We start from the raw sequence: 24854 nt of genomic DNA on the forward strand, positions 1-24854 counted from the left end.
TGTGCAAATTGACATGAACTATATGATGAAAGCATTCGTATGAAATATTTAGTGGTTCAGATATCCGTTATAGCCCAATTCGACGGACGGATGGACGAATTGTAAAGAAGTGTTTGCCAGTCTTTTATCTTTATCAAAATATGATACCCTCATCATGAATATCAAAATAATAAAATCAAACGAGAACTTTGTTTTAATAAGAAAAATGAATTTTTCCTTGGTCCTTATATTTCACATATATAGCAGTGGTCAATTATTTCTAGTTTTATTAGAATTTACAAAATAGAGCTATAAATTTTACTTAAATCATTTATTGCTTTTTCGTTCTTATGAAAGTGAACCATTTCCAAAAATTCTCTTTTTCGTGTATTAGATTTTTCAAGAATTTTTGAATCTTTATGAAACATGAAACGTTATTGTATTATGATTTCATATGTTGATTTACTTACTTTGTTTATGCATGTTATGTAAGGTATTCTGTGCTGCCAATTTTGTTCCCATGGGTAAATACTCTGTTTTTAGTTTTATACAAGGTGTCCGAATGAGTGGTGTTGGGAAAGTTGCATTATTGTTCTCCCTTTTTTTAACCATTTTTACAGATATTTTCAGCTTAGTTTCCACTTTCTGAAATATATAATAAAACTAGAAATGCTCTTAAATCGATGTTAACTTTAGAGTAATATCTGCTCAACATATAAAAGGGGTTGAAAAGGTCCGCTGCTGATTTTTTTCTATCTCAAAATATTCAATCAAATCCATAAAAAACTCCTGTACTCTTGAATTAACCTGTTTCGGGAAATAACTGTTGGTTAATATACTCACATCAAATTTTTAGTATGGTCAATTATTTACTTTACGTCAATTATATTGTATTTTTACGATTATTCTTGTCAATTTAAAAAACCAATTACGTATGTCTTTTAATTGATTTTGTGAAAAAGATAATCGATTTTATGTTGTTATGTTTGGTTTCTTTGGATAGAGAAAAATAGTATGTTGAAAATATGTTGAAAATATGTGATGGAAGACCCCTACCATTCCTACTTTATTTAAGACTAAGTAGCAAATTTTTAAATTTAAAATAATTCAAATTTTGGTATTTTCACATATTAATTTTTATTGATAACAAAGAATTAGTTTAATATTGTGTGGTTCAAAGAAATTTGAAAATACAAACTAATAAGATATCACTAGGATTATTAATGCTCTGTAAAATAAATTATTCATATTTATTTATATTGAATTGGTTCATCATTATTTCAGGATACAATGGAAGAAAAAGTTTATCAACGTTCAGTAACAAAATTAGCTGTAGCCCATAGAGTTGTAGATAAACATCAGATAACTAGACATTACAAGAGTGTGGACCTTCAAGAAATTTACTCATGTCACCCTACAGCTGATAATGAAAGACCTACACCTAACGTTCCTGAAGATGAAATGCTCGCTAAGCTTATATTAAAATTGCCTTTTATATTTAAATACCATGAACACAAAACTCTTTTAGCTGATCGACCAGAAGACAAATTGACAGAACAAGAAATGGCAGCTGCCTGGGAAGAATTTAAGAATAAGGATATTCCAAGTAAGCAAATGAAAAATCTAGTGTTACTTATGCAAAAAAATCACAAAAATCAAAGATGAAATGGAATTAATAATTTATACAGCTGCGTTAACTTTTTTCCTTCATGAGATTTTAGGAAGGCTTTTAGTACATTACAATTAAACTTCAAAACAATCAAAATAGTTGGATGCAGCTGTTCTATTAGTTTTATCTTTAAGTCACCTCTATCTCAATCCCGATTATGTCTCCTATTGCTTCATTTATTTTCTCCTTAGAAAGCATTAATTTCTGCACAATTTCATTTATTTTTTTTTTGTTGTTTTTCTATTTGCTTCCTTTTTCACTAAGTATTTAAAGTTCTTGACTGTTTCTTCATTTTACTTCGATATAATTCTGTTTAGAACTATTTTATATCGAAAAATAACTTTTTTACACAAATATGAAACGATACAGTATCTACAAAAATCTTCAATCCCATTAAACGGAGACTTGGCTATCAAAACATAAACCATAGACGGCAGGTTCTGTATGAAAACCATATGATGTAAAAATCAAATTAAAACGATATAAAATATATTACCTCCATCGTTTGCCTTTTCTGTTGGAATGTAAACATTTTTATCACTTTTCTCATTCTAGAGATATCAACTTCCATTTTGTTCTAGCTTATAGCATGAGCAGATATTCTGATTCCCAAAAATCTTGAATTATCTGCTGAATTTATACAAATATAGTAATTTAATCTTCAAATATAAGATGCGCTCTATCAATGATTCTTTTAATGTGATATTTGGCAAGTTTGATAGCTGCCTTCTACAACCTCCAAAATGAGAAGAGTTCACAGATATCAAGCTTCACTTAATTGAATTTCGAGTTAAATAATGTTAAGCTTAAGTTTGTTTGACATTTCCAGTCAACAAATCTGAAATTTTCTTTAGTTCATTATTAGCTCCGGATAAGATTGTGTAGCAATTTCCATGCCTAGAAATAAAACGTTTTATTTAATGTATTCAAAAAACAATTGGTACACATATTTCCACACGATTCTAGGTATACTGTTTGAATTATCAAGCAATTATACATACAAACTTTTCACTATTTTTTTGCTAGTTATTCTATCCTTTTTATAGAACGGTACGACGAAATTTACTACTGTACTAAACTAACTGCTTAAATGTGCTCTATAGGTTAACTTGCCATTTGGGGGAATATGATTGTCGGTCTAGCCTTAAAACATTTGACGCAGCTCAGTACCAAGCGTTCCAAAAATCATTTTCTTGTATCTAATAATAAGGGCTACGGTCCAGGCCAACTGATATTGCGATCAAAACACACAAATACTGTTCTAGCGTCGTGCAGATGCTGTATTAAAAGAATCATAAACGAGGGAGTTGCCATCCTGTCTGCCTTTTATACATACCTGACGAAATGAAACAATAAAATATTGAAAATTTTTTTTTTATTTCATTATAAAAGCATCATATAAAAATAATACATTTGATAGTGCACAAACACAAACATTGTTTTTATTATAAATATATTTTGGCTTGGAGTCTCAATTCACAAATAGGTGTTGTTTCCCGTCCTTTAACCATATCCGCATTAGATGCATATTACGAAATTGATGTAGAGGTGTTGCGCGATCTTGTTTGAGTTGCCAATCGATGACAATTTAGTTAGTTGCAATGATTTATACAGTCTGAAAATGCGCTTTAATACTGTCTTAAAGTCTTCGAGAGAGGGTTATAGGAAAATCCTTTTTCATGTAATATAAGACAGTAAGCTGAAACGTCACTCTATGTTGCTTCATCAGTCTCAAATTCTATTCTCAAAACAATGCTACCAGATTGGATAACTTCTTTTTGTCTTGAACAATCAATGTGTACCAAAGTATCAGTTTACAATGATCAAATTTACTCATATCTTTTTCAATTTCTCCTCTTCTTTTGTTTTGAAAGGCTACGATAACATGCCTTGGAGTTTCAATTTTCGTACTCGTTTTAACAGCCCAAGTATGCCTTGTATAATGATTTAATGAAGAATATTCCACAATTTGCCAGGAGCGAAATTTGATCGACAAATCTTCATTACTTTGTATTATCTTTTTCAGACGTAGTTGTTGGCTTATACATCAGTATCATCACTTGCACGAATTAATATCAGATCCTGTTTCATATTCATGATAATTTTTTTAAAATCTCCAAAAAAAAAAACATAAAAATCGTAATGGTATACAAACATTGAAATTTCGATTTGCGTCAACCAACACCATTTCACTCTTCATTTTTGGGAACCATCCTGCGTTTTGCATGAGAATAATCTCATTTTCACTCAGAGACAGGTAATTTTTTATTGTCGAAACAAGCCCTTCATCAGGTACAGAATCTATTACGACACCGTTCACTCATATCTAAGCTCACGAAATAAGAATGCGATAACGTTGTTGATAAACTTTAATTTAGTTGGATAGTGCCTGTAGAAGTGTGCAGCTTTCCTTCAATGTATAAATATCTGTTTGAGGGTAGTGTATATGCATCCAGCTCAATAGTGGTATCATTGAAGGGCTCATCAGTAACATGTAGGATCTCTATTATATTAGTACTTTGATTCCAAGAGATTGCAAAAATTGTTTATTTTTGGATATGAGTAGTGTCTTTGCTTTCATCAAACCGATGCCCCTACCAGAAATGGAGAGTCCTTCATAGTTTTTAGTGCAATGTGAATCATTAAATTTTAAGACCATACTTTCCTGGTGTGTAAAGTAACAGCAATTTCTCCACCTTGAAAATTAATGAGATTTCCGAATTGGTCAATGATTTTTACTTTGACGTTGTTGATCGTCTTAACACTGACAGGGTAATACAAGATATTTTGCGTTGACTCGATTATTTTATAACAGTTAGGCGCACTGTTGGAAAAAATTGGTGAATTATATGCTCATGATTTCCGTTCAAATATGTTGCAATCAATGCCTATCGTGTTCACTTTGAAAATATTCGCCAGTCGGTCTGAAATATGTCTCACATTTGGTTTAAGAGTAACTTTTGAGAAACCAAGCAAAGAACCTATGGTGTTGTCTGATTGAAATGATATGAAGTAATTGCTCTGCACAAAAACTTTTGAAGTATTTATATCCGGTGTTATTTCAATATATGCATCTATCTTTATGCTTTTCATGTGATTGTCAAGACATTCTCTATATCTTTCAATTCATATTCTGTTGATTTTTTTAGGTAATAAATACTCCCTTAAAATGTGGATATTTTAATAGTCCAACATATTATCGCAAATTTTGTCATGTAACGCCCGATTGGGCAGTTTTTTGGTTGTATACCGTATCCTTTGTATGGTCTTAAATATAGTCCCTTTCCTTTGTCCTTAATCGCCTGATCATGACGTTTTTTATCTTCAAGTCGATTAGATTTGGATTTATTGATGGCTGACACTATAGACACGGCACCTGTATCAACTGCTCGAAAAAATGCAAGGAGTGGTAGCGAAAGCGGTAGATACCTACCTTTTTTAGGTAATCGAACTATACGTTTCTTCTTCCAAGATCTGCTGTTTATATACATATATCACTATCTTACATATGTACCTCCCAGTATCTTCGATAGGTCGTAACAATTGTGATTCCCGTATCTCTTAACCACGATCTTTCTTGTGAACATAAAATTAGCAAACACGGTGCACTATTTGGTGGTAATTCGAAACGAGTGTTAATCATTGGACCTAGCAGATATGGTAAAACGAATGCGATGCTGTCATTAATTAATAACCCCAACATATTGAGATTTGAAAATATCTACGTGTATTCTAAGAGCCTACATCAACCAATGTATACTTACTTGTGGAATCTCATCAAACCCATGAAAGAAATTGGTTATGAAGAATTTAATGTTTCACAAGACGTAATTCATCCGGAAGATATTAAGAATAACTCACTAATCATTTTTGATGATGTGGCTACATGCGATCAAAAAATAATTCAAAACTACTTTTGTTTTGGTCGCCATAGATCTACAAATTGATTTTATCTATGTCAAACATATTCAGCAATCCCTAAACAATTAATTAGGGACAATGCACACTTTTTAATCATATTCAAACAAGATTTAACGAACCTCAAGCACATATATGATGACCATGTGAATGTCCTCTCAAAATTTCAAAAATATGTGTTCTCATTGTTGGCACAATCAATATGGGTTTCTTAAGATGGATAAAGACTACCTCCTATCTTCGGTAGTTATTTCATGAATATACAGGGTACTTCATTAAGAATGTCCAATCTCTGAACTGTAGATTCTAGACCTCAAAACATGATGATTCTGCTCAACATGCCTTATGCAAATATTGCTAGTTTCCGAAATACGTTCAAAGTTTAAATTTAAATTTTGATTTTCGTAATAATTTTTTATGTTTTCACAATTTCTCTTTGAACATTGGCAATTTTACGTTTTTTGGCTTGAGGAATCATAATTTGCACTTTAATTTAACATTGTTAATAGAGGGCGCTAGTTACACTTGTTTGTGTTGATTAAATGAAAGTAAACTTTTTTTGAGCTAAACTTACAACTAAAATAATAAAAAAATATTAAAAAGCGTTAAATTCTACAAAAAAAGTTACTCCTCTTTGATTCATGTAAATAAAAATTTTATTATTACTTAAATATGTAACAATAACAAATTTATAAACAAAAATGAAAAACTTCAAAGCAAATGCTCAAAATGCCCACCATTTACTTCAATACACTTTATGATCCGCTTTCGTAAAGATCTCTTAATATCAAAATCACATTCGTTAATTAAGCCGTGGTTTAATTTTTCGTTTTCGTTTCAAGTAGGCTTGTGACGCTATTAAGACAGTTTGTGTAGAGTATAATTTTTCGTTTTTTTAAGTAGGCTTGTGTCACTTTTAGACAGTTTGTGTAGAAGCAAAAATTGGATAATAAGTATAAGTAATACATTAGTATACCATTTATTTACAATTTAGTAAATAACAAGTGTAATAGTTATTTATCAAATAATGCCTAGGCATAACGATTTTACCAATAATGAGATGCGCGATATGATTTTTGTGTTTGCTCAGTCAAATTACATATAGTGGTCCAGCTGTGGCTCGAAGATATTCACAATTATACCCAAATCGAAGGCAACCCAATTACAAACTGTACCGAAATCATTACAACCGCTTAGGTGAAACGGGGTCTTTACGCTCTAAAACTGAGCACGGTGTTACAAAAAAATCACTGCCGATGAAGAAGGTGAACTTTTAATTTGTGTTACGGAGAATCCCGATATCAATACTCGCCGATTAAGTCTGCAAACAGGTATAAGCCAATCGTCTATTTTTAGAATACTAAAGAGGGAAAAATTGCATCCATATCATTACACTCTTGTTCAGAATTTATTACCTCAAGATTTACCTAAGCGTCTACAATTTGCCCACTTTTTGCAAGATAAACAAAATGTTAACCCAGATTTTCTGGATACAATTCTTTTTACTGATGAGGCAACATTTACCAGACGAGGAATATTCATGCCATTAAGGAAACACATTTTCAGCACGAGTTTAAGGTTAACATTTGGTGTGGTGTAATATGTGGGTATTTAAAAGGTCCTTTTGAACTGCCAACCAATTTAAATAGACCTCTTTATTTAGATTTTCTTCAAGAACATTTACACGAATTACTAGAGGTTATACCTCTCGCTTTAAGCTTTAAAATTTGTGGTTTTTGCACGACGGAGCACCACCACATTATTCTTTACAAGTTCGTCAATACTTAACGAACAGTTTCCGCATAGATGAATCGGTCGTGAAAGTGAATTTGCTTGGCCACCAAGAGGCCCTGATTTAAATCCTTTGGATTTTTCAATTTGGTCGCAAATGAAGGCATTAGTTTACAAAGAAAAAATTACTTCTCTTCCACAACTGCGACGGAAAATAGAAGAAGCCGCGGATGTAATTAAAAATAAAAGGTTTTTTTGACATTAAGAGATCTTTACGAAAGCGGATCATAAAGTGTATTGAAGTAATTGGTGGACATTTTGAGCATTTGCTTTGAAGTTTTTTATTTTTATTTACAAATTTGTTATTCTTACATATCTAAGGAATAATAAAATTTTTTATGAAAAAATTGAAATTTATTGAACTTTTTAGAAGCAAATAACTCGATAACCGATTGTGTTCCACGATTCAAAGAAGAGTAACTTTTTTTTTGTAGAATTTAACGCTTTTTAATATTTTTTATTATTTTAGTTGTAAGTTTAGCCCAAAAAAAGTTTACTTTTATTTAATTAACACAAACAAGTGTAACTAGCGCCCTCTATTAGCAGTGTGAAATTAGAGTACAAATTATGATTCCTCATGCCAAAAAACGTGAAATTGCCAATTTTCAAAGAGAAATTGTGAAAACAAAAAATTATTGCGAAAATCAAAATTTAAATTTAAACCTCGGAAACTAGCAATCTTTGCCTAAGGCATGCTGAGCAGATTCATCATATTTTGAGGTCTAGAATCTACAGTTCGGAGATTGGACATTCTTAATGAATCACCCTGTATATATAACGAAGAGATGTTCCAAATCCATCAGTCACAATGAATAATTAATTAACTGCACAGTTAGTTAAATCTAGGCAGGCTCTTAGAAAGAAATACAAAAGTCTTAGAAACGATATTGCCCAGTCACAAACACAACTAGAAAAAATTTATCAACCAATAACTGAACTCCTTAAACAGTTACTCACGACAATAGAAAGGCCTATTAAGCAGGAACGTGTTAAATCAGAACCACCGCAATCTCCTAAACAGCCAGATGGGTTTACATCAACAGGCTCGACCTATAGACAATCAACTATACTGTTTTATAGACTAGCATATGAAACTAGAAATGATGACGGTGATTTACCGGATCGTACTAGAGTGGATGAATACATAGATGATACAATTAGTGATTTTCAACAAACCATTATTGATCCGAAAGTGCTTCAAGAGTATTTTGATTAATATGCGTCACCGCTTCCTAGGGAGTATATTGAAGGGATAATAAGAGATACTGATGGTGTTTACGATCACGCTTAGAGTATTTTTCACAACCCAACGGAGGAAAAATTTTATGTTGGTGATTCAGAAATTACTTTCAAACTTATAAAACAAAATGGAAGGGAGGTTGCTAGTCCTAACATCAGTATTAAGGGGGTTACCTATCCTGGGACACCTGGTTTATATAGCTATTGTTCAAAAAATCACTTTATCTTTCAAAAACGATGATGTCATGAATTACGTGAATATTATTGAACAGACAAGTGCAAATCGTCGTGAAAATAACCCTCATCTTCCAATTAGAATTTTTCCAAATGATATCAAAGGCAAATATAATTCCATTATCCGTCCAGTATTAGAAAAGGAAAAGCAACGAGTGAAAGAACTAGTTCCGTACCATCTTCATTATTGAAAGGAGTAACAACTCGAAATTGAAAAAATCGGAAAGGATATGTTGATGGAATATACTACCAAACCAATTGACCACAAATACTTTGATGATTACAATGAAATAGTAAAAAGATCAGAATTACTTGTAGCTTTTCAGGTTACTGGGAATACTGGTCATTCAAACGAAATTGTATCTATTATTGAAGAGTTTCGTGAGACTGAAATAATTCAATAAATAAAGCGGAAACTGAAATTTGATATCAGTAATTCGTAGATCATCAAGCAATGCCTATCAACAAATTTAGAAGCCATTTCCTCTCGAAATCAACCTATGATCCATCGAGTGATATACTTAAATCATCGCCTCTATATCTATGGCATCCAGATACCTATCACACAAATTTCATTCTTCGTTTAAAAGGTCAAGACTAAATTGAACAAGGAATTTTATGCATTGGATAATGGAGGAATTGAATTAAAATTTCCAAACAATTGTAAAATTTCAAGTGTATCTCATTATAACGCCAACGGTGATGTAGTAATAAACAATGACATTTTCAAATTTCATGCACTTGCTGGTATATCCATTATAGAAGGGGATGTTATCAAGTTTAAATTGGGGTCCCCTACGTCCATTTGAATTGAAATACTGCTGGAGTCTCCGATATAAAAAAATGTATAAATGAGGCTAAATCATCGATCGAAAGAAAAAATGTAATAATGTGTGTAAAAAGGATTCTCCTATAACCCTCTCTCGAAGACTGTAAGACAGTATTAAAGCGCATTTTCAGACTGTATAAATCAGGGCTTCTTAAACTGTGGGTCTTGACCCCCAGGGGGCTCGCGAGACTACTGAAAAGGGGTCGTAAAGATCTGATACTTTTCAATCATTATAAATAAAATTTTAAAATTAGTATACACACTACGTACAAATATAAATACAAATAAAAATCATACAAAATACTATTGTGGTTTTATTATAACTATTTTTTGAAAAAAGTGGCAATGCAAAACTGTTATGTGGGGCCTATAAATGAAAATATGGAAGTAGCATTTACAATAATAAATACAACGCGATCCTCGATTTTCAACTGAACGTTCGACATTGATGTCTGGCCGCCGGCGTCGGTGTTTGCAAGATAACTTAGTGATTATAAGTACCCAGACGCCGCGTCGCCAGCTTACACATACAATACGGAAGCATAATCAAGCTAGGCTAGGCGAATCAGCATATTATTTTTATAAAAGAATAATAAAAAAAATTAAATGAAAGCTTTTTTTTCGGCGAGTTTGTGCACTGCACACTTTGAACACGCCATGCGTCGGGGTTGATCTGATCGTAATTTGTTGTCATTGCACTGGTAAAGATTCGAGTGTAGTTATTTTTCTGTTTGTACTTCAGTTTGGACTCAGCTTTGTCTTCGTAGTGACATGTGTGTATTTACTGTGTAATTTTCAGTTGGTGTTTTTAATTATTACGTTAAAGTTCAACTACATTTTGTTTAATTATTTATTATTATTCAACCATCATGGATAAATGGCTAATTAAAAACTAATAAGTCTGCCACGCCGTCACAACCAAGTTGCAGTGCTTCAAATACGACTTCTAGCAAAACAAAAAAAAGAAAATATGACGAATCATATTCGCAGTATGGCTTCACATGCTCTTTTCACAACAATAAAGAACAACCAGTGTGCTTAATTTGCAAAGAAGTTTTGGCTGCAGAAAGCATGAAACCGTCAAAACTGCAACGACATTTGAATACTAAACATGCAACGTTATCAAAAAAGCCAATAGAATATTTTGAGCGTCTTTTGCAAACATCAAATAAAGAAAAGAACACTTTGGAGAAGTATGTTACTTTGAATGATAAATATCTATTGGCATCGTATGAAGTTTCGTATTTGATAGCAAAAACGAAAAAGCTTTTTACTATTGGAGAGCAACTTTTACTACCTGCAGCTATAAGAATGTCTGAAATTGTTCATGGAAAACAGTATGCTGCTGAAATTAGTAAAATTCCATTATCAAATGACACTGTGTACAAAAGAATTTCAGACATTAGCAATGATCAATTTCAACAGCTTCTTATGAGGCTTAAAGACAGCTCAAAGTTTGCAATACAACTGGACGAGTCGACAGACATTTCAAAAATGGCACAGTTGTTACTTTTTGTAAGATATATTTATGATTTGCAATCCATTTTCAATTGAAATGGAAGAAATTAATTTTTTAAACTTAAAAGCACAAAAAGAATTTGCCGAATTAACAAGTGATACTACCTTGCGACTCAGATGTTCTCAAGTGCCTGTGCATGAATTTTGGATAGAAATCAAATCAGAATATCCCCTACTATCGGAAATGGCAATGAACAAATTACTGCCATTTTGTACAACATATTTATGTGAATCAGCCTTTTCCACATTAACTTACATAAAATCAAAATACCTTTCAACTTTAATAAACGTTGAAAATTTATTACGATCTGCACTAACTCAAATTGAGCCTAGATTTAATTATTTGTGTAAAAATAAACAATCACATCCGTCACATTAATATTGTTTGATGTTAATAATATGTTTTTATTAAAAAAATTGTTACAAAAGTTTATTTTTTCTATTGAATAAATATATATATATATATAGTTTTATGTCATTCTATTTATTGTGTTTGATTACGACCGATATCCCGTCAACTTTTCCAATTATATATATATATATATATATATATATATATATATATATATGTATATATATATATATATATATATATATATATATATATATATATATATATATATATATATATATATATATATATGTGAAATGAATGGGTACGTATTCTTTAATCCTTATTTTATTTACATTGAAAAATAGTGCGATATTACATCTACATCTACGGTTAATATATATTTCATTATATGGAGGAGGGGGTCGTTTAAAATTTCCTAAGCTTGAAAGGGGTCGCTATATAAAAAAGTTTAAGAAGCCCTGGTATAAATCATTGCAACCAACTAAATTGCCATCGATTGGCATAACTCAAACAATATCGTGCGACACCTCTACATCAATTTCGTAATATGCATCTAACGCGGATATGGTTAAAGAACGGGAAAGCAACACTTATTTGTGAATTGGTCCCAACTTCAAGAGACTCGAAGCCAAAATATATTTATGTTTGTGTTTGTGCACTATCAAATGTATTATTTTTATATGATGCTTTTATAATGAAATAAAAAAATTTTTTCAATAAATTTAGTGTTTCATTTCGTCAGGTATTTATAAAAGGCAGATAGGATAGCAACTCCCTCGTTTATGATTCTTTTAATACAGCATCTGCATAACGCTAGAGAAGTATTTGTGTGTTTGATCGCAATATCAGTTGGCCTGGACCGTAGCTCTTATTATTATATACAAGAAAATGATTTTTGGAACACTTGGTATATGATTTTGGTGAATTTATCACTGTTCATTTCAATAACCAAAAATTTCGAAAACAATCCGATTAACCTGTGTATTGTTTATGTTTGTTTCAAAAATTGATTTCGATATCTTGGTATCGAAGGTGCTCACCTCAAGTAATTTTTGTGGTAAAATGTTATTCTCATTCGGCATAGAAAATTATCAATAATTTGTTATGCCTATGATTATTTCAATTGGTTTTATCGTTAAAAAAAATTTACATCGAAAATAAAATACCAATCCGATGCTAGGATTAGATATGAAATTTTATCATCTTGCATTAAACACAACGAAAATATATTCATTAATCTCTATATGACATGAGAATTGAAATTTTTTTCGTTTAACAATTTTAAGTAAAATCTTAAATATTAACACTAAAACATTCTTTTAGAACAATATGCGGTATGATTATCATGATATTGCAGCAATCAATTAACCTCCCAAAATAAATAAAGTATATATATATATATATATATATATATATATATATATATATATATTTGACAGCGGTGTAGAGTGTAGATAACGAATTATTCTTCATCGATTATAACCATAGATAACCTTCAACAAAATATAATTCAAATAACAACTAATTTTTTTCAAATATTCACAAAACAAAACACGACACATCGACGCCAATAACCCTCTGACTCACACGCTTCTATACCCACTTTGAACATACACTTACATGACCGCCACGGTGCAGCGGACAACGCCTCGCAATCCGAACGACACGAGCTCGAATTCCAATCCGTCCCTCTCTCCCTCTCCCTCTCTAGACTTTCACTTCTTGTTTACGTATATTTGTATATACATTGCTTCTTCTACCAAAAATTGACTTTAAAATTGGCGTTCCTCTATGACCCAAACCTCTTTCATTTGGTCATGAAGCACATTTTTGTTAACAGGATTGCAATGGATTTTTGTGATGTGTTATTCCATATAATAACTCAGGTAACAATCAAGTATATTTCAAAATATTATCGCTTAAAGAACCATCTATGCTACCAGATTGAAAGTGGGATCAATGAATGTTAAGTCATGTAGGATATTCAAATTGGTGACATTGAAATTCGAAACTGGCATGTATGGAGGAAATGGTTGCATCTACGATTACATTTATTTTTGTTTGATCTTGACCTATTGTTGATAATTGATCAAATTAACAGCTGATCCGACCTATCCCTATCTCACACTATTTTGTTTTATATAGTTGGTAGACATATTTATATTAATTTTTAATTTAGTTGAGTTGGCAGGGGACAAGCACTCTTAGATATGTTTAAGTAATAGTGAAGTAGTGACACAAAAATTGTGACAGGTAAACGTACTACAATTTGTAATTTTTAAAAACTTTTAAGTATTGAGTAACAATCCTAAGATTGTTCGACAAGAGTTTTGTTAATCAAAACAAGTATTATTTATTTATCATTTAAAAAGAAAGAACCCAAAACCCACTGAAAATAACATCAGGTTATGGAATCAGGGCAGCTGTGAAAGGATTTCTTCAGAAGTCAGGACAGGAAAGCAACCACAAAGTAGAGGAAAGGAGTCCAGAGAGCAACGTACACGCAAGTCGCTTTAAGTCAGAGAATCGCCACGTAAGATTGTAAATTCATTTTGTTTATTTAAAAATTGTCAAAAGTCAGTCGAATTGTAAAATTTAAAGCAAAATGGATATTAAACCAGCAGGTGCTGTGTCAGAAGGAAATGTTTCAGCTTGGATAAAGAAAGAGGTCGAAGCTCAAACGTTGATAGGTTTAAATGTAAATAGTAAGATTGGGAATAAAATTGCAAATTATAAGACAGCTAAAGGTATGATGGATAAATTAGTTAATTTATATGGTACAAAGGCTGCTGTAACTTTAGAAACATCCCAAATCAAATTCTTTACCTTGAAGTATGATGAAAACAAGTCAGCAATAGGAAATTGTATGGAGATTTTGGACTTGGACTTGGCAGAAGAAGTGTCAACTGAAAATGATCCTACGTGTGCTACCGCCAAAATTGGCACATTTCAGAACATCCTGGAACAATGTGACCGAACCTACAAAGAACTTGAACACTCTCATCGAACGTTTGAGACTCGAGGACGAGCAACTTAAGGAAACGACGAGAAATGCAGAGGGCAGCACCAACAATGTTCTCATGGAAAAACAAGAGAAACAAGGACAGTCGTCATACAGCAAACAGGACAAGTCATCGTTCGCATGCTACAAATGTGGGAAGACAGATCACGTGATCAAAGAGTGCATAGGCAAAGCATGTGCGAAATACATTGCCTACTGCAAGAAGAAATACTCATGCAATATCTGTAAGAAGAAAGGTCACTTCGTAAGAGAATGCGAATCCCGTGATAATGCAAACAAACCAGAAAACAAGAAACCGCCAAAGAAGGCATTTTTGACTGGTTTGTACAGCTTATCGAGCTGGACTAGCCAAGTCGAGATGGAAGCTTTTGACGGTCAGAAGTTGTATTCAGTGGTACTTGAAGATGTGATCTACGTACCAAATCTCAACTTTAATCTTTTCTCAGTAAGTCAAATGCTAGACAAGGGACATATACAGAAGGCAAACGAAAAAGAGTCAATATTCTATAATCAAGATGGTAGGGAAATTGTGGCAATAGCAAAGCGCAAAGGAAATCTCTACAAAAGTCTGATCGTTCAGTCGATCAAAGTGTGGCACGAGGGATATACTGAAAAGGAAAGGAATAAAATATGCTGATGACTGGAATGATTATGTGTGCACAGGGTGCGCATGGCACACCCAAACAACGTCAGAGAAAATGAAGTTGGTATCATTCGATGTGAAAGGCGAGATTAGCAATGAATTTCAAATCACATACAGTGAGAAAGCACAAGACAAGTTAACGTATTTGTGCATGGAAATCATGATCGACCAGGATGGCATCTTCGTGAATCAACCTCGTTACACGGAGAAGATTTTGAGAAAGATGAAACTCGAACAGTGCAACCCAGCATCCACATCGATTGAGCAAGGGATGATTATCAAGAAGACAGAATTCAAGAACGACGAGCCACTTCCAGCGAACAACAACAACTATCGCGAAGCGATAGGAATTTTGCTGTACTTAGCTGCAATCACCAGGCCAGACATCAGCTTCGCCGTGAACTACCTAAGTTGCTTCTGCAACAAGCCCATGAAAAGTCAATGGGTGATGGTGAAACGAGTGTTCCAGTACTTGAGAGGAACAGTGACAGCAGAAATCCATTTCGGAGGAGACAAAGAACTCGTGGCTTACACCGATTCAGACTTTGGAGGAGACTCTGAGACAGGACAGTCGACGAGTGTAGTATTAGTGATTGACGATGTGTGTTGGATCAAACGAATTGTACTTGAACTTGGTATTCTGGAAGGAAAGAAACACATTGAAATACCACGAAAATACATCCAGCAACACGTCGGCAACACTGTGACACTGCAACACGTTGAGAGCAGCATTGCACATTGCAGACATTCTCACCAAGCCACTGAACAGAAGAATCTTTGAAACGCTCCGCTGTAAATTGATCAAGGAGGAGTGTTGATAATTAATCAATTTAACAGCTGATCCGATCTATCCCTATCTCACACTATTTTGTTTTATATAGTTGGTAGCCATGTTTATATTAATTTTTAATTTAGTTGAGTTGGCAGGGAACAAGATATGCATATTATATATGTTAGATATGTTTAAGTGATAGTGAAGTAGTGACACAAAAATTGTGACAGGCAAACGTGCTACAATTTGTAATTTTTAAGAACTTTTAAGTATTGAGTAACAATCCTAAGATTGTTCAGCAAGAGTTTTGTTAATCAAAACAAGTATCATTTATTCATCATTTAACAACAAAGAACCCAAAATCCACTGAAAATAACAATACCTATACATGTGATTGGTATATTAATTTTGCTCTACATAAAATTTACTTGCCTTTATTGGTCGAAATATTGACTAATGCGGTATATGAAAGATTTTGTGAATTATAAATTACATCGAAATAAATCTTTTGAGGTTAAACTATTTTCAACTATGTATATATTGAATATTGTATCATTCTATAATATTTATTGGTTTACTTACCTAAATACTCTTAATAAAATCAAATAATTATTTCAATATTGCTTACTTCTTAATAAAATACATTTGTTTGAAATCCAGGCACTGACCTGCACTAACTTTCTACATCACACTGATATGGCATATCTTTACACAGGTATTTGTAATTGTGGAAAAATTGGAAAGTTAAACTAACGTATAGGTTAGGTAAGATTAGGCCGTGTAAATAGAAGTTGACTTAGTGGTAATTATACAATATAACATGTTGCCTGAAAAGCCCGTAAAATAATATTTCTTTTCATGCTTTTGTGGCTGTTCCAAAAGTGTGACTCATCAAAAACCTTCTCGAAACTTTGCTTGACAGATATTAGATTATCTGTTCAAGGCATTTATTCACTTGAAAGTAACTATAAGTTACAACCATTGACATTTCAGGATCAGATGATGTAACTAACAATTAGTTCAAGAAAGGAAGTATGAAGTTCAAGAAAGGAAGTATAAAATTACCTTAAAAAGCAAGTATTTCCATGATAATCCAATTATGGTTAAAATCGAAAAGGGGTACTTGAAGATGAGTCAATATTTTCATCGCCATCTTTTACGAAAAAGCCAAATAACAAGAGCAAAAACAACGTTTTTTAATATCTTGTTAACGGTGCAAAATATAAAAACATATTCCTGTAGAAAATAATGAAAAATCTTTGGGAAAAAATGTTGTAATACATTTTTTAGTAGGAAAAATATTTTCCACGGAACATGAAGTAAGCCCTAAATAACTACGTTCATTATAATAATTAATGGTACATTTTCTTAAAGAACTTTTAAAATTTATAAAGCTTCTTTTTTTATTTTTTTTAATTAGTTCATCCGTAAAAAATCTTTTCCGATACCATTTTTTCAATGTTATGAAAAAATTTGTCATATGGTGCATATAACTTACGATTAGAAGATAGTATTACTCGTTATACAAGCTAACTTTTTAGTATTTCAAATTTAAAAAAGTTACAACACTGTCTCCACGTATTTTTTTTCAAAAAATCTTACAAAATCCTATCCATAATAGCTCATAATTCTTCATCTAAAAAAAATATCAAAATTTCTTAAAATTATATCTTGCATAGCTGTTAACGTATTTTTTATAAATTTTTTGTGCCTAACTAGCTGGTTTATATTAGTATTATAATAATTCTATATAATAATTAACAAACTTACTTTAGATACATAAATAAACTGATTGTTTCTTATTAATAAGTAAAATATACGTAGACAATTGGTTGCTAAACTATTATAAAATATACATTCCTAGTATGCGCAAGCGCACTATGTAGGTGAGAGGGGCGATGTGTACGTTTATAATACAATCTCTAGCAAAACCGGAGTATTTTAAAAACCTGAAACAAGAGCATGAAATCGTGCGTGAATAAAATCCTGTTTATTTTTAGACGAGTAATGTATATGTGAATTTCAACCATAAGAATAAGAAGAACAACTATTTGTTTAATAATCCTTGCGCATTACTGACTAATAACACGAAAAGTAAAAAAAATCAAAAATCTATTTATACTCTTTAAACTAGATAACATTACAAAAAAATAATCCATGAATTTTCGTACGTTAAATTTTAGTAAGTTTATCACGTATTTTATCTGTAAAATGTGATTTTATAATTTCCTGGATATATTGAAAATTTTTCTAATTTTGATGCATCCAAATATTTGTTTTTTTTTTAAATAGGCCCCCCAACTCATACCATTAATGATGTGATAATTTTTTAAAAATTTGTAGTCGAAAACCATTTAACTTTGAACAGAAAAAAATTGCTTCTACCGCCGTCTGAAGGAAAAGGATATAAAATTTCTCCTTTTTTGTAATTTTTTCCTCAATTATCAAGTATTCAGCTTTAGATTAGATTATCGTTTTCTTTTTCGGAAAGTTAAACAGTAAAAATGAATAATTTCTACCGCGCGACGACGTGTTTTTGTAAGGATCTATATACAGTACTTTGTGCGTATAAGAGAGTCACACACATATTTAACATCATTTTCCAAGGAAAAATAAGTCTTCTACTTCTTCTACTAAGAAATTTGTAATTACATTTTTTTTGTAAAATTTTCATTAAAGGATAAAGGAAATAAATAAATAAATAAATATTTTGCCCGTTAACGAGATATTAAAAAAAACTAAAAAAACGTTGTTTTTTTGTCATTTTTTGTCATTTCCATAAACGATGGCTCTGAAAACAATGGTTTATCTTACAGTACCTCCTTTCATGTTTCATTTTTAACCATAATTGGAATCATGGAAATACTTGGCACTTAAAACCTTCCTTTCTTGAACTAAATTGAAAGCTCTTTAACTGAGCTGCCCATCGAATAAAGTACTAATCACCGTGGACTAGTTAAAAATACTTTTTATGTGCAAAATTCTTGTGATTACAACTTTTCAATAAATTTAATATTAACACCAGCCAAAAATTCCATAACTCCAGATACGTTACGGATATTACATAAAATAATCATTGCTTATCATAATTATCAATATTTTATTCCTTATAACATTCTATTTTATGTTAGAATGAATTATGCGTTCCAGTCCAAATGAAAATAAGCTATACGAATTCCCTTTATTTTTAGAACCTACCTCACCATTACCTCCGCCACCACATAGTGTAAATGGCCCAACATTTCAACAAGTATATAATATAGGAAGGAGCTATACGAACCAAACATCAACTAGTGGTCAACAATTCTCGCTGGAAAAAAATCAGTATTATAATCCTAAAATACAGTAAGTGTTTAGACATTTTTATTTCTGAAAATGCTAAAAATAATGTATCGATAAACTGAAAGAGGAAATGAAAAACCCGGTTACAAAGATGTAAATACTTGCAGTTTAAATGCAGTTAATTGTTAAATAAAATATAGGATTATACTATACACATACAAAGTAGATGCTTTCAGTAACAAAGTCGTTTCTTCCGAAATCTGAGAATTATGTTCTCTCTTTCTAAATACATTATAATCATAAATTTAAAAGGTAACATTGGTGACTTATTTTTTGCATCATGTAGGTTTGTAATACATATTTCTTAATTTTAATCAATTTTGTTCAGCAAATAAATGTATTTTCATTTATTACTTCATTTGTTTATAAAACAAACATGAATCATCTTCAAAAAATTTTGAAAATAGTGTGATACTTTGCAAATATTTTGAGTTTTTAATTACTTCACTGGAAGAGATTTCTAAACAATCCATTTAGTTCTCATCTAATATTTTCTTACCATTATTGTATCCTGGGAACAAATTTTTATTTCGCCATCAGATGCAAAAAAATGAAAATTTACAATGTCTTACCCCCTAAAATATATGGTTTGCTAAAACTCCTCTTACCCCATTATCTAATTATTTGAAAAACATTTTGAAAAAAAATTTATACCAAAAAAATACTATATCAAAAACGCAAAGGATTTCAAAGAAAAATTTGAAAACATAAAAATTCCTAACGAATACCATTAGTACTGAATATGGTTTATTTCATTAGATGTAGTCATTAATACGGAAGCATATTTCCCATATTTGATGACACATATTTAGGCTACGTAATAGCAGGTCTTGTCTCTGGAAAACGCATTGAGAAGTTTTCTAGAAAAAATTCTGTTTTATCCTTTTTGACTGTTCATAATAAAACCTTTGTTGAAACTCCCTAGACTTGATGGAGAAATTTTGGGAAATCGAAGAGATCCCTGATTCCAAAGTTCGTTCAAACAATAATGAACTAGCTGAGAATATATTTCTTGAAACTACTAAACTACATAGTGATAGATATCAAGTAGATATGCCGATTATAGCAAACCCTAATAAAAGGTTAAGACACTCTCCCTCCATAGCAAAGTTGCTTTGAAAACAAATTTGAAAAAAGTACTAAATTTTTTGCAATCGTATCAAATGAACTCAATTATTTTATTCCTCATAGAGCTGTTGTTCGAGATTCTTTAGTCTAGATTCTTTTTCCTCAGAGAAGCGTTGAAGGAGATAACAGTGATATATAAAATCAATTTTTGGCAAAAAAATGTGTTTTTCTTAGTTATTCACATGACTTATTGAGTGAAAATTTTATAATAAAAGTGTTTTTTTCTGTCAAGGTCATATTTGCCACTTAAGTTAATATGGTTAATTTGTATCATTAAAAAAAAATTGTGCTTCCATATTCTGGCAACATAGGAGCAGTAATTAATATTAAAAGAGTATTATTTAATTATCTAAATCTAAATTTATCGCATGATTGCATTGAGTTGTTCATGTATAAAATTGTTTAATTTAATTTTTAGATCAAATGCATTTGTTACGGGACCACTTAGATCAGAAAATAGGATTGCATCTAACATATTCCTCAATAATCAAGCGCGATCAACAAGTGGAACAAACTCCTCATTTTCAATTCCTACATCTACATACCAACAACTAAAAGGAATACCTGTTGTTAACGACAAGAGGAGTATTGCTTCTACAGAAATTTCAGAGATTGTCAAATTATTAAATAATTCAACAGTACCTACGAATATTTCAAAACTCCAATATAAATCTGTTGTTCCAAATATTGTTACTACACCTAACCATACATCCAATAAAGAGTTGGGCAATGTAGTCCAAAATCCATTTAGTAATGAATTTACATTAAACAAGACGAATGATGCAACTTCTATAGAAGAAATTTCTTCTTCACAAGTTAATTTTAAACCTATTAAGAGGCAACTGGAATTCTCCGAAGTTATAAATAAAAAAATTAGAAGCTACTGTGATTCATCAAAAGGTACTCAAAATGAATCAATATGTCACAAAAGTTCCGAAATCAATAATCCAAACATAAGGGACTCTAACCGCGAAGCTTTTAATTATAAAGATGTTCAGTTAAGAGATGTAATGTCTGAAGGTATGTCTACTGCGAGAGAAAGCTCCAATAACAATAAAGAAAACAGTGGTAAGTTAGCTTTATATTTTATCTAGTTCTACTTTTTAGTGGCAGCTTAACATCCTTATAAATACAAATCAGATAAACTGTAATATCATTTCCCTTGTTTTCGTTTTTACTTATCTAGTCACTCTGATAATTATTCTAGAAGAAATTGATATACATTAGCGAATTTTAAAATAATATTGTTCCGGGTACAGTATGTCCTAAGGTGAGTCATGTTTCGTGCAAATACGAGAGTTGGAACTAAGTCATGGCAACTATTTTTTTCTTGCAGATATGTGAACTGACCACAAACGTATAGCTCGTTTGGAAGTTCTGAATGTATGCAGAACAACAGATGGCTCTGTTGGTGAGTGTTGTGCCAGATGGAGATAATTAAAGATTGCACTTACAGCTTACAACCTGTTCTCTGAGGGAAAAATGCGATTGAATGACAGTGATTTAGTGTAGACCATCGCTCGATGGTTAGAAACGGTTCAGCAAGCAAGATAAGCAACGTTCGGCACAGGTGGTCAGAGTGCGAAATGAAGTAGCCCATGCCATCAAGCAGTTAATGGATAAGAACAATTATGGTAGGGCGTTATTCCCAAGGATTTCTTCTGATTCAGTATCACATTCCTTCACACTTCTCCCTCGGAGAACAGCTATTTTGATGTTAGCGTGCTGCTCAACACGGGTTACTTTCATCTTGCACGATAATCACCAACTGAGCGATTTAACATCTCTCGTGGCACTAGTACCAGCTATCACGCAACCATTTATTATTTTACATAAACAATATGTCTGCAGACAAAAATATTTGCCATCACTTCTGCTCCAGCTCTCGTAATTTATTGTCATTTATTTCAGATTACTATTTCCTTATTTTCATTAATTAATTTCTTTTCTAACCTATAATTTCCTCTTTATCCATAGGGAGACTCTATTGTTCTTCTCAGGGTACACCTATCTCATAATTAGCTCTTTTAAAATCTGACGTAATTACCATGGATTTTCATTTTATTTTTGTTGGAAATGTAAGGCCCTTTATGATTATTTCCTACCCGATCCCTTGAAACTGTGTCGCCAGTCAAAAGGTCTATACTGGACTATAACTGAATATTAATTTATAATAAAATTTTAAATGAATTTTATTTTGTTTCAGATGTAATAACAATACTTTGAAATGTATTAGTAGCAAAATATGGTTCAGTTCATAGTTTACATTAATTTCAAAATAAACTATTTAAAATTGTATTTATATTGTATTTAAATAGCGTTGTTAAAATATATAAATTTGTAAATTTTGTAATTAAAATATATTGATATCTGCGTAATTGAGTTGAATATTTTATATATGGTTTATTCATTTGTTTATCCAGTATTTAAATATCAATGAGTACACGAGAATTCAAATTTATCCTTGATTGTTTTATTCAATCAATAGATCACCTACCACATAAATATCAAAACAAGATCTGTTTCAACTATAATAAAAAATGTTCATCCTCAGTTGTGATATCACAAAAAAGAACAAGCTTGACTTGAAATTATTTATAGGGACTCTAAAATTTATGCTAATATGACTGAAAGTAAATATTACAGTAGAGCTCTAATGTCTCCGAAAACGAGCAGCAAAATTTTTAATATTTTATTTTTTTTATTCTTCTCTTGATTTTTTAATATTTATACTGTAATAATGTTTATCCTAAATTATTAACAGTATCAACATAATCTATTCGAGTTGTAGTGAAATAAAAAGAAGTCTGGCGATGTATAGTTCATAACATGTAAGACTTATTAATGCATCTAAATGTTAGAATTATTATGTCCATAAAAGAATGTTTAGTAGCACGTGAAGATGGTTTCAAAAGATATTTCTTTGAGAGTAACGCATCTTCTTGCACTATGACATATTTAGATAGGTACCATATTAAGAGTTTGTGCTCCTATCCTAACACTAATCCCAATACCTATGCTTTTGTTTAACTGATTTCTTTTTCGATGGACATATAAGTCTTTAGACAATTTAGCCTTTATTGTATCACGTGTGTGACGTAATTCTAATATTTCACGATCAACACAGATTAAAATATGAAAACGGTGAAAATCTGTAGCGTGTCGTATTCTTGTACAGCTTGGCAACGTGACCTGTAGATATATTAGTTTTAAAAATGGCGTGGCGTGAACTTGAAAAAATGTAAATGTTGCTGGATGAAATCCTGCTCGTAGAGAACCAAAATGTTAAAATTTTTCTTTTCAGAAGACCAATTGAGTTATTTTATTACTTTATTAATAAATATAATACAATGGAGCGTGACACGTGGTTGTTCACTTGTTGCTTTTGCCTATATCTCCGCTATGCACCGCGCATTCAATTAATATCTCGCTTGCGCATGAAAAGTCGCCGAATTATCTTCCTGCGATTACTAACGAATCTATCTTAATAATGTTGGTAACCTAATTTTCTATTAGTATCGAGATTGTAGCTGTGCTATGTAATTACTTGACCAGCACCTTCAAAACTTCTGAAAAAGCTCCTTTAGTATATTGTATCTAGATAATGTACTTTCGTTACGATCAGTCAAATTCACTTGAGGCATACCTTTTAATGAAGCACCTATTTAGAAAGGGATGGTGTCAAGGTCGTTGCGATTGTTTGAAAGAAGTGTAAGTGGTCGGGAGTTTTTTATCCTGCTTATTACTATATGCAATTAGTATCTTTATTGGAAATATACATATATACTTTCATTAGTACTATAAGCAAATTAGTTGTTTTTTATATAGTATGAGTAAATTTGGGACTGATTTTCAACGTAATCACCCCTCATTGTTTTCTTTGATAATTATTTTGTATGTGTATGTAGGAACTAATATAACTTGATATGTATAAATATACATTTAAAAATGATATGGCAAGTCCAATGGTTTAGTTCTTTGTAATCCAAGTGTTTGTTCACTGTTTTCAAGTAGATTCACTGCTAGCTCGTTCGTTTGCTAAGTCTGTTCAAGTATCGTCCACTGAAGGCCATTATTTCTTCTTTGACAGAAGTCACTTGGAGATCTTTCCTGATTTCATTGTTGGGTATGAACCATGGTACGTCGGTGATTGTCCGTACTACTGTAGACTGAAACCTCTCTATAATCTTGAAGTAAGAATTGGTCCCCCCTAACTAGAACCGACAGGTCCACATTGTCTTGAAGGTGATTTTGTAAACTAGGAGTTTATTTTGCAAAAATAATTTGAATTCACGTCCTAGTAACCAATATCTAGTGTTTGCTGAATTGAATTCCTAACTTTCCTTTCAGTAACGATATGTGTTTTTCAGGTGAGTGCTTTGTCAAGATGGATACCTAGGTATTTTACCCTGTCT

At 31.6% G+C, this 24854-nt stretch overlaps 1 protein-coding gene across 3 annotated transcripts in view; it reads left to right on the forward strand.

Moving 5' to 3' along the window:
- Positions 1–22817, forward strand: part of LOC130443585 (transcriptional regulator ATRX-like) — a 108035-nt gene extending 85218 nt beyond the window's left edge. For 2 of the 3 annotated variants that reach the window (XM_056778331.1, XM_056778330.1), the window contains 3 exons: positions 1264–1585; positions 19161–19314; positions 20858–22817. In XM_056778331.1, the coding sequence (XP_056634309.1) occupies positions 1264–1585; positions 19161–19314; positions 20858–21533 (1152 nt within the window). In that variant the 3' untranslated portion in view covers positions 21534–22817. The remainder of the gene's footprint in view (positions 1–1263; positions 1586–19160; positions 19315–20857) is intronic. The other variant, XM_056778332.1, reaches the window with a different exon arrangement.
- The last annotated feature ends 2037 nt before the right edge of the window (positions 22818–24854 follow it).

The sequence above is a fragment of the Diorhabda sublineata genome, chromosome 4, assembly GCF_026230105.1.
Source record: "Diorhabda sublineata isolate icDioSubl1.1 chromosome 4, icDioSubl1.1, whole genome shotgun sequence".
In the NCBI taxonomy this organism is placed as follows: Eukaryota; Metazoa; Arthropoda; class Insecta; order Coleoptera; family Chrysomelidae; genus Diorhabda; species Diorhabda sublineata.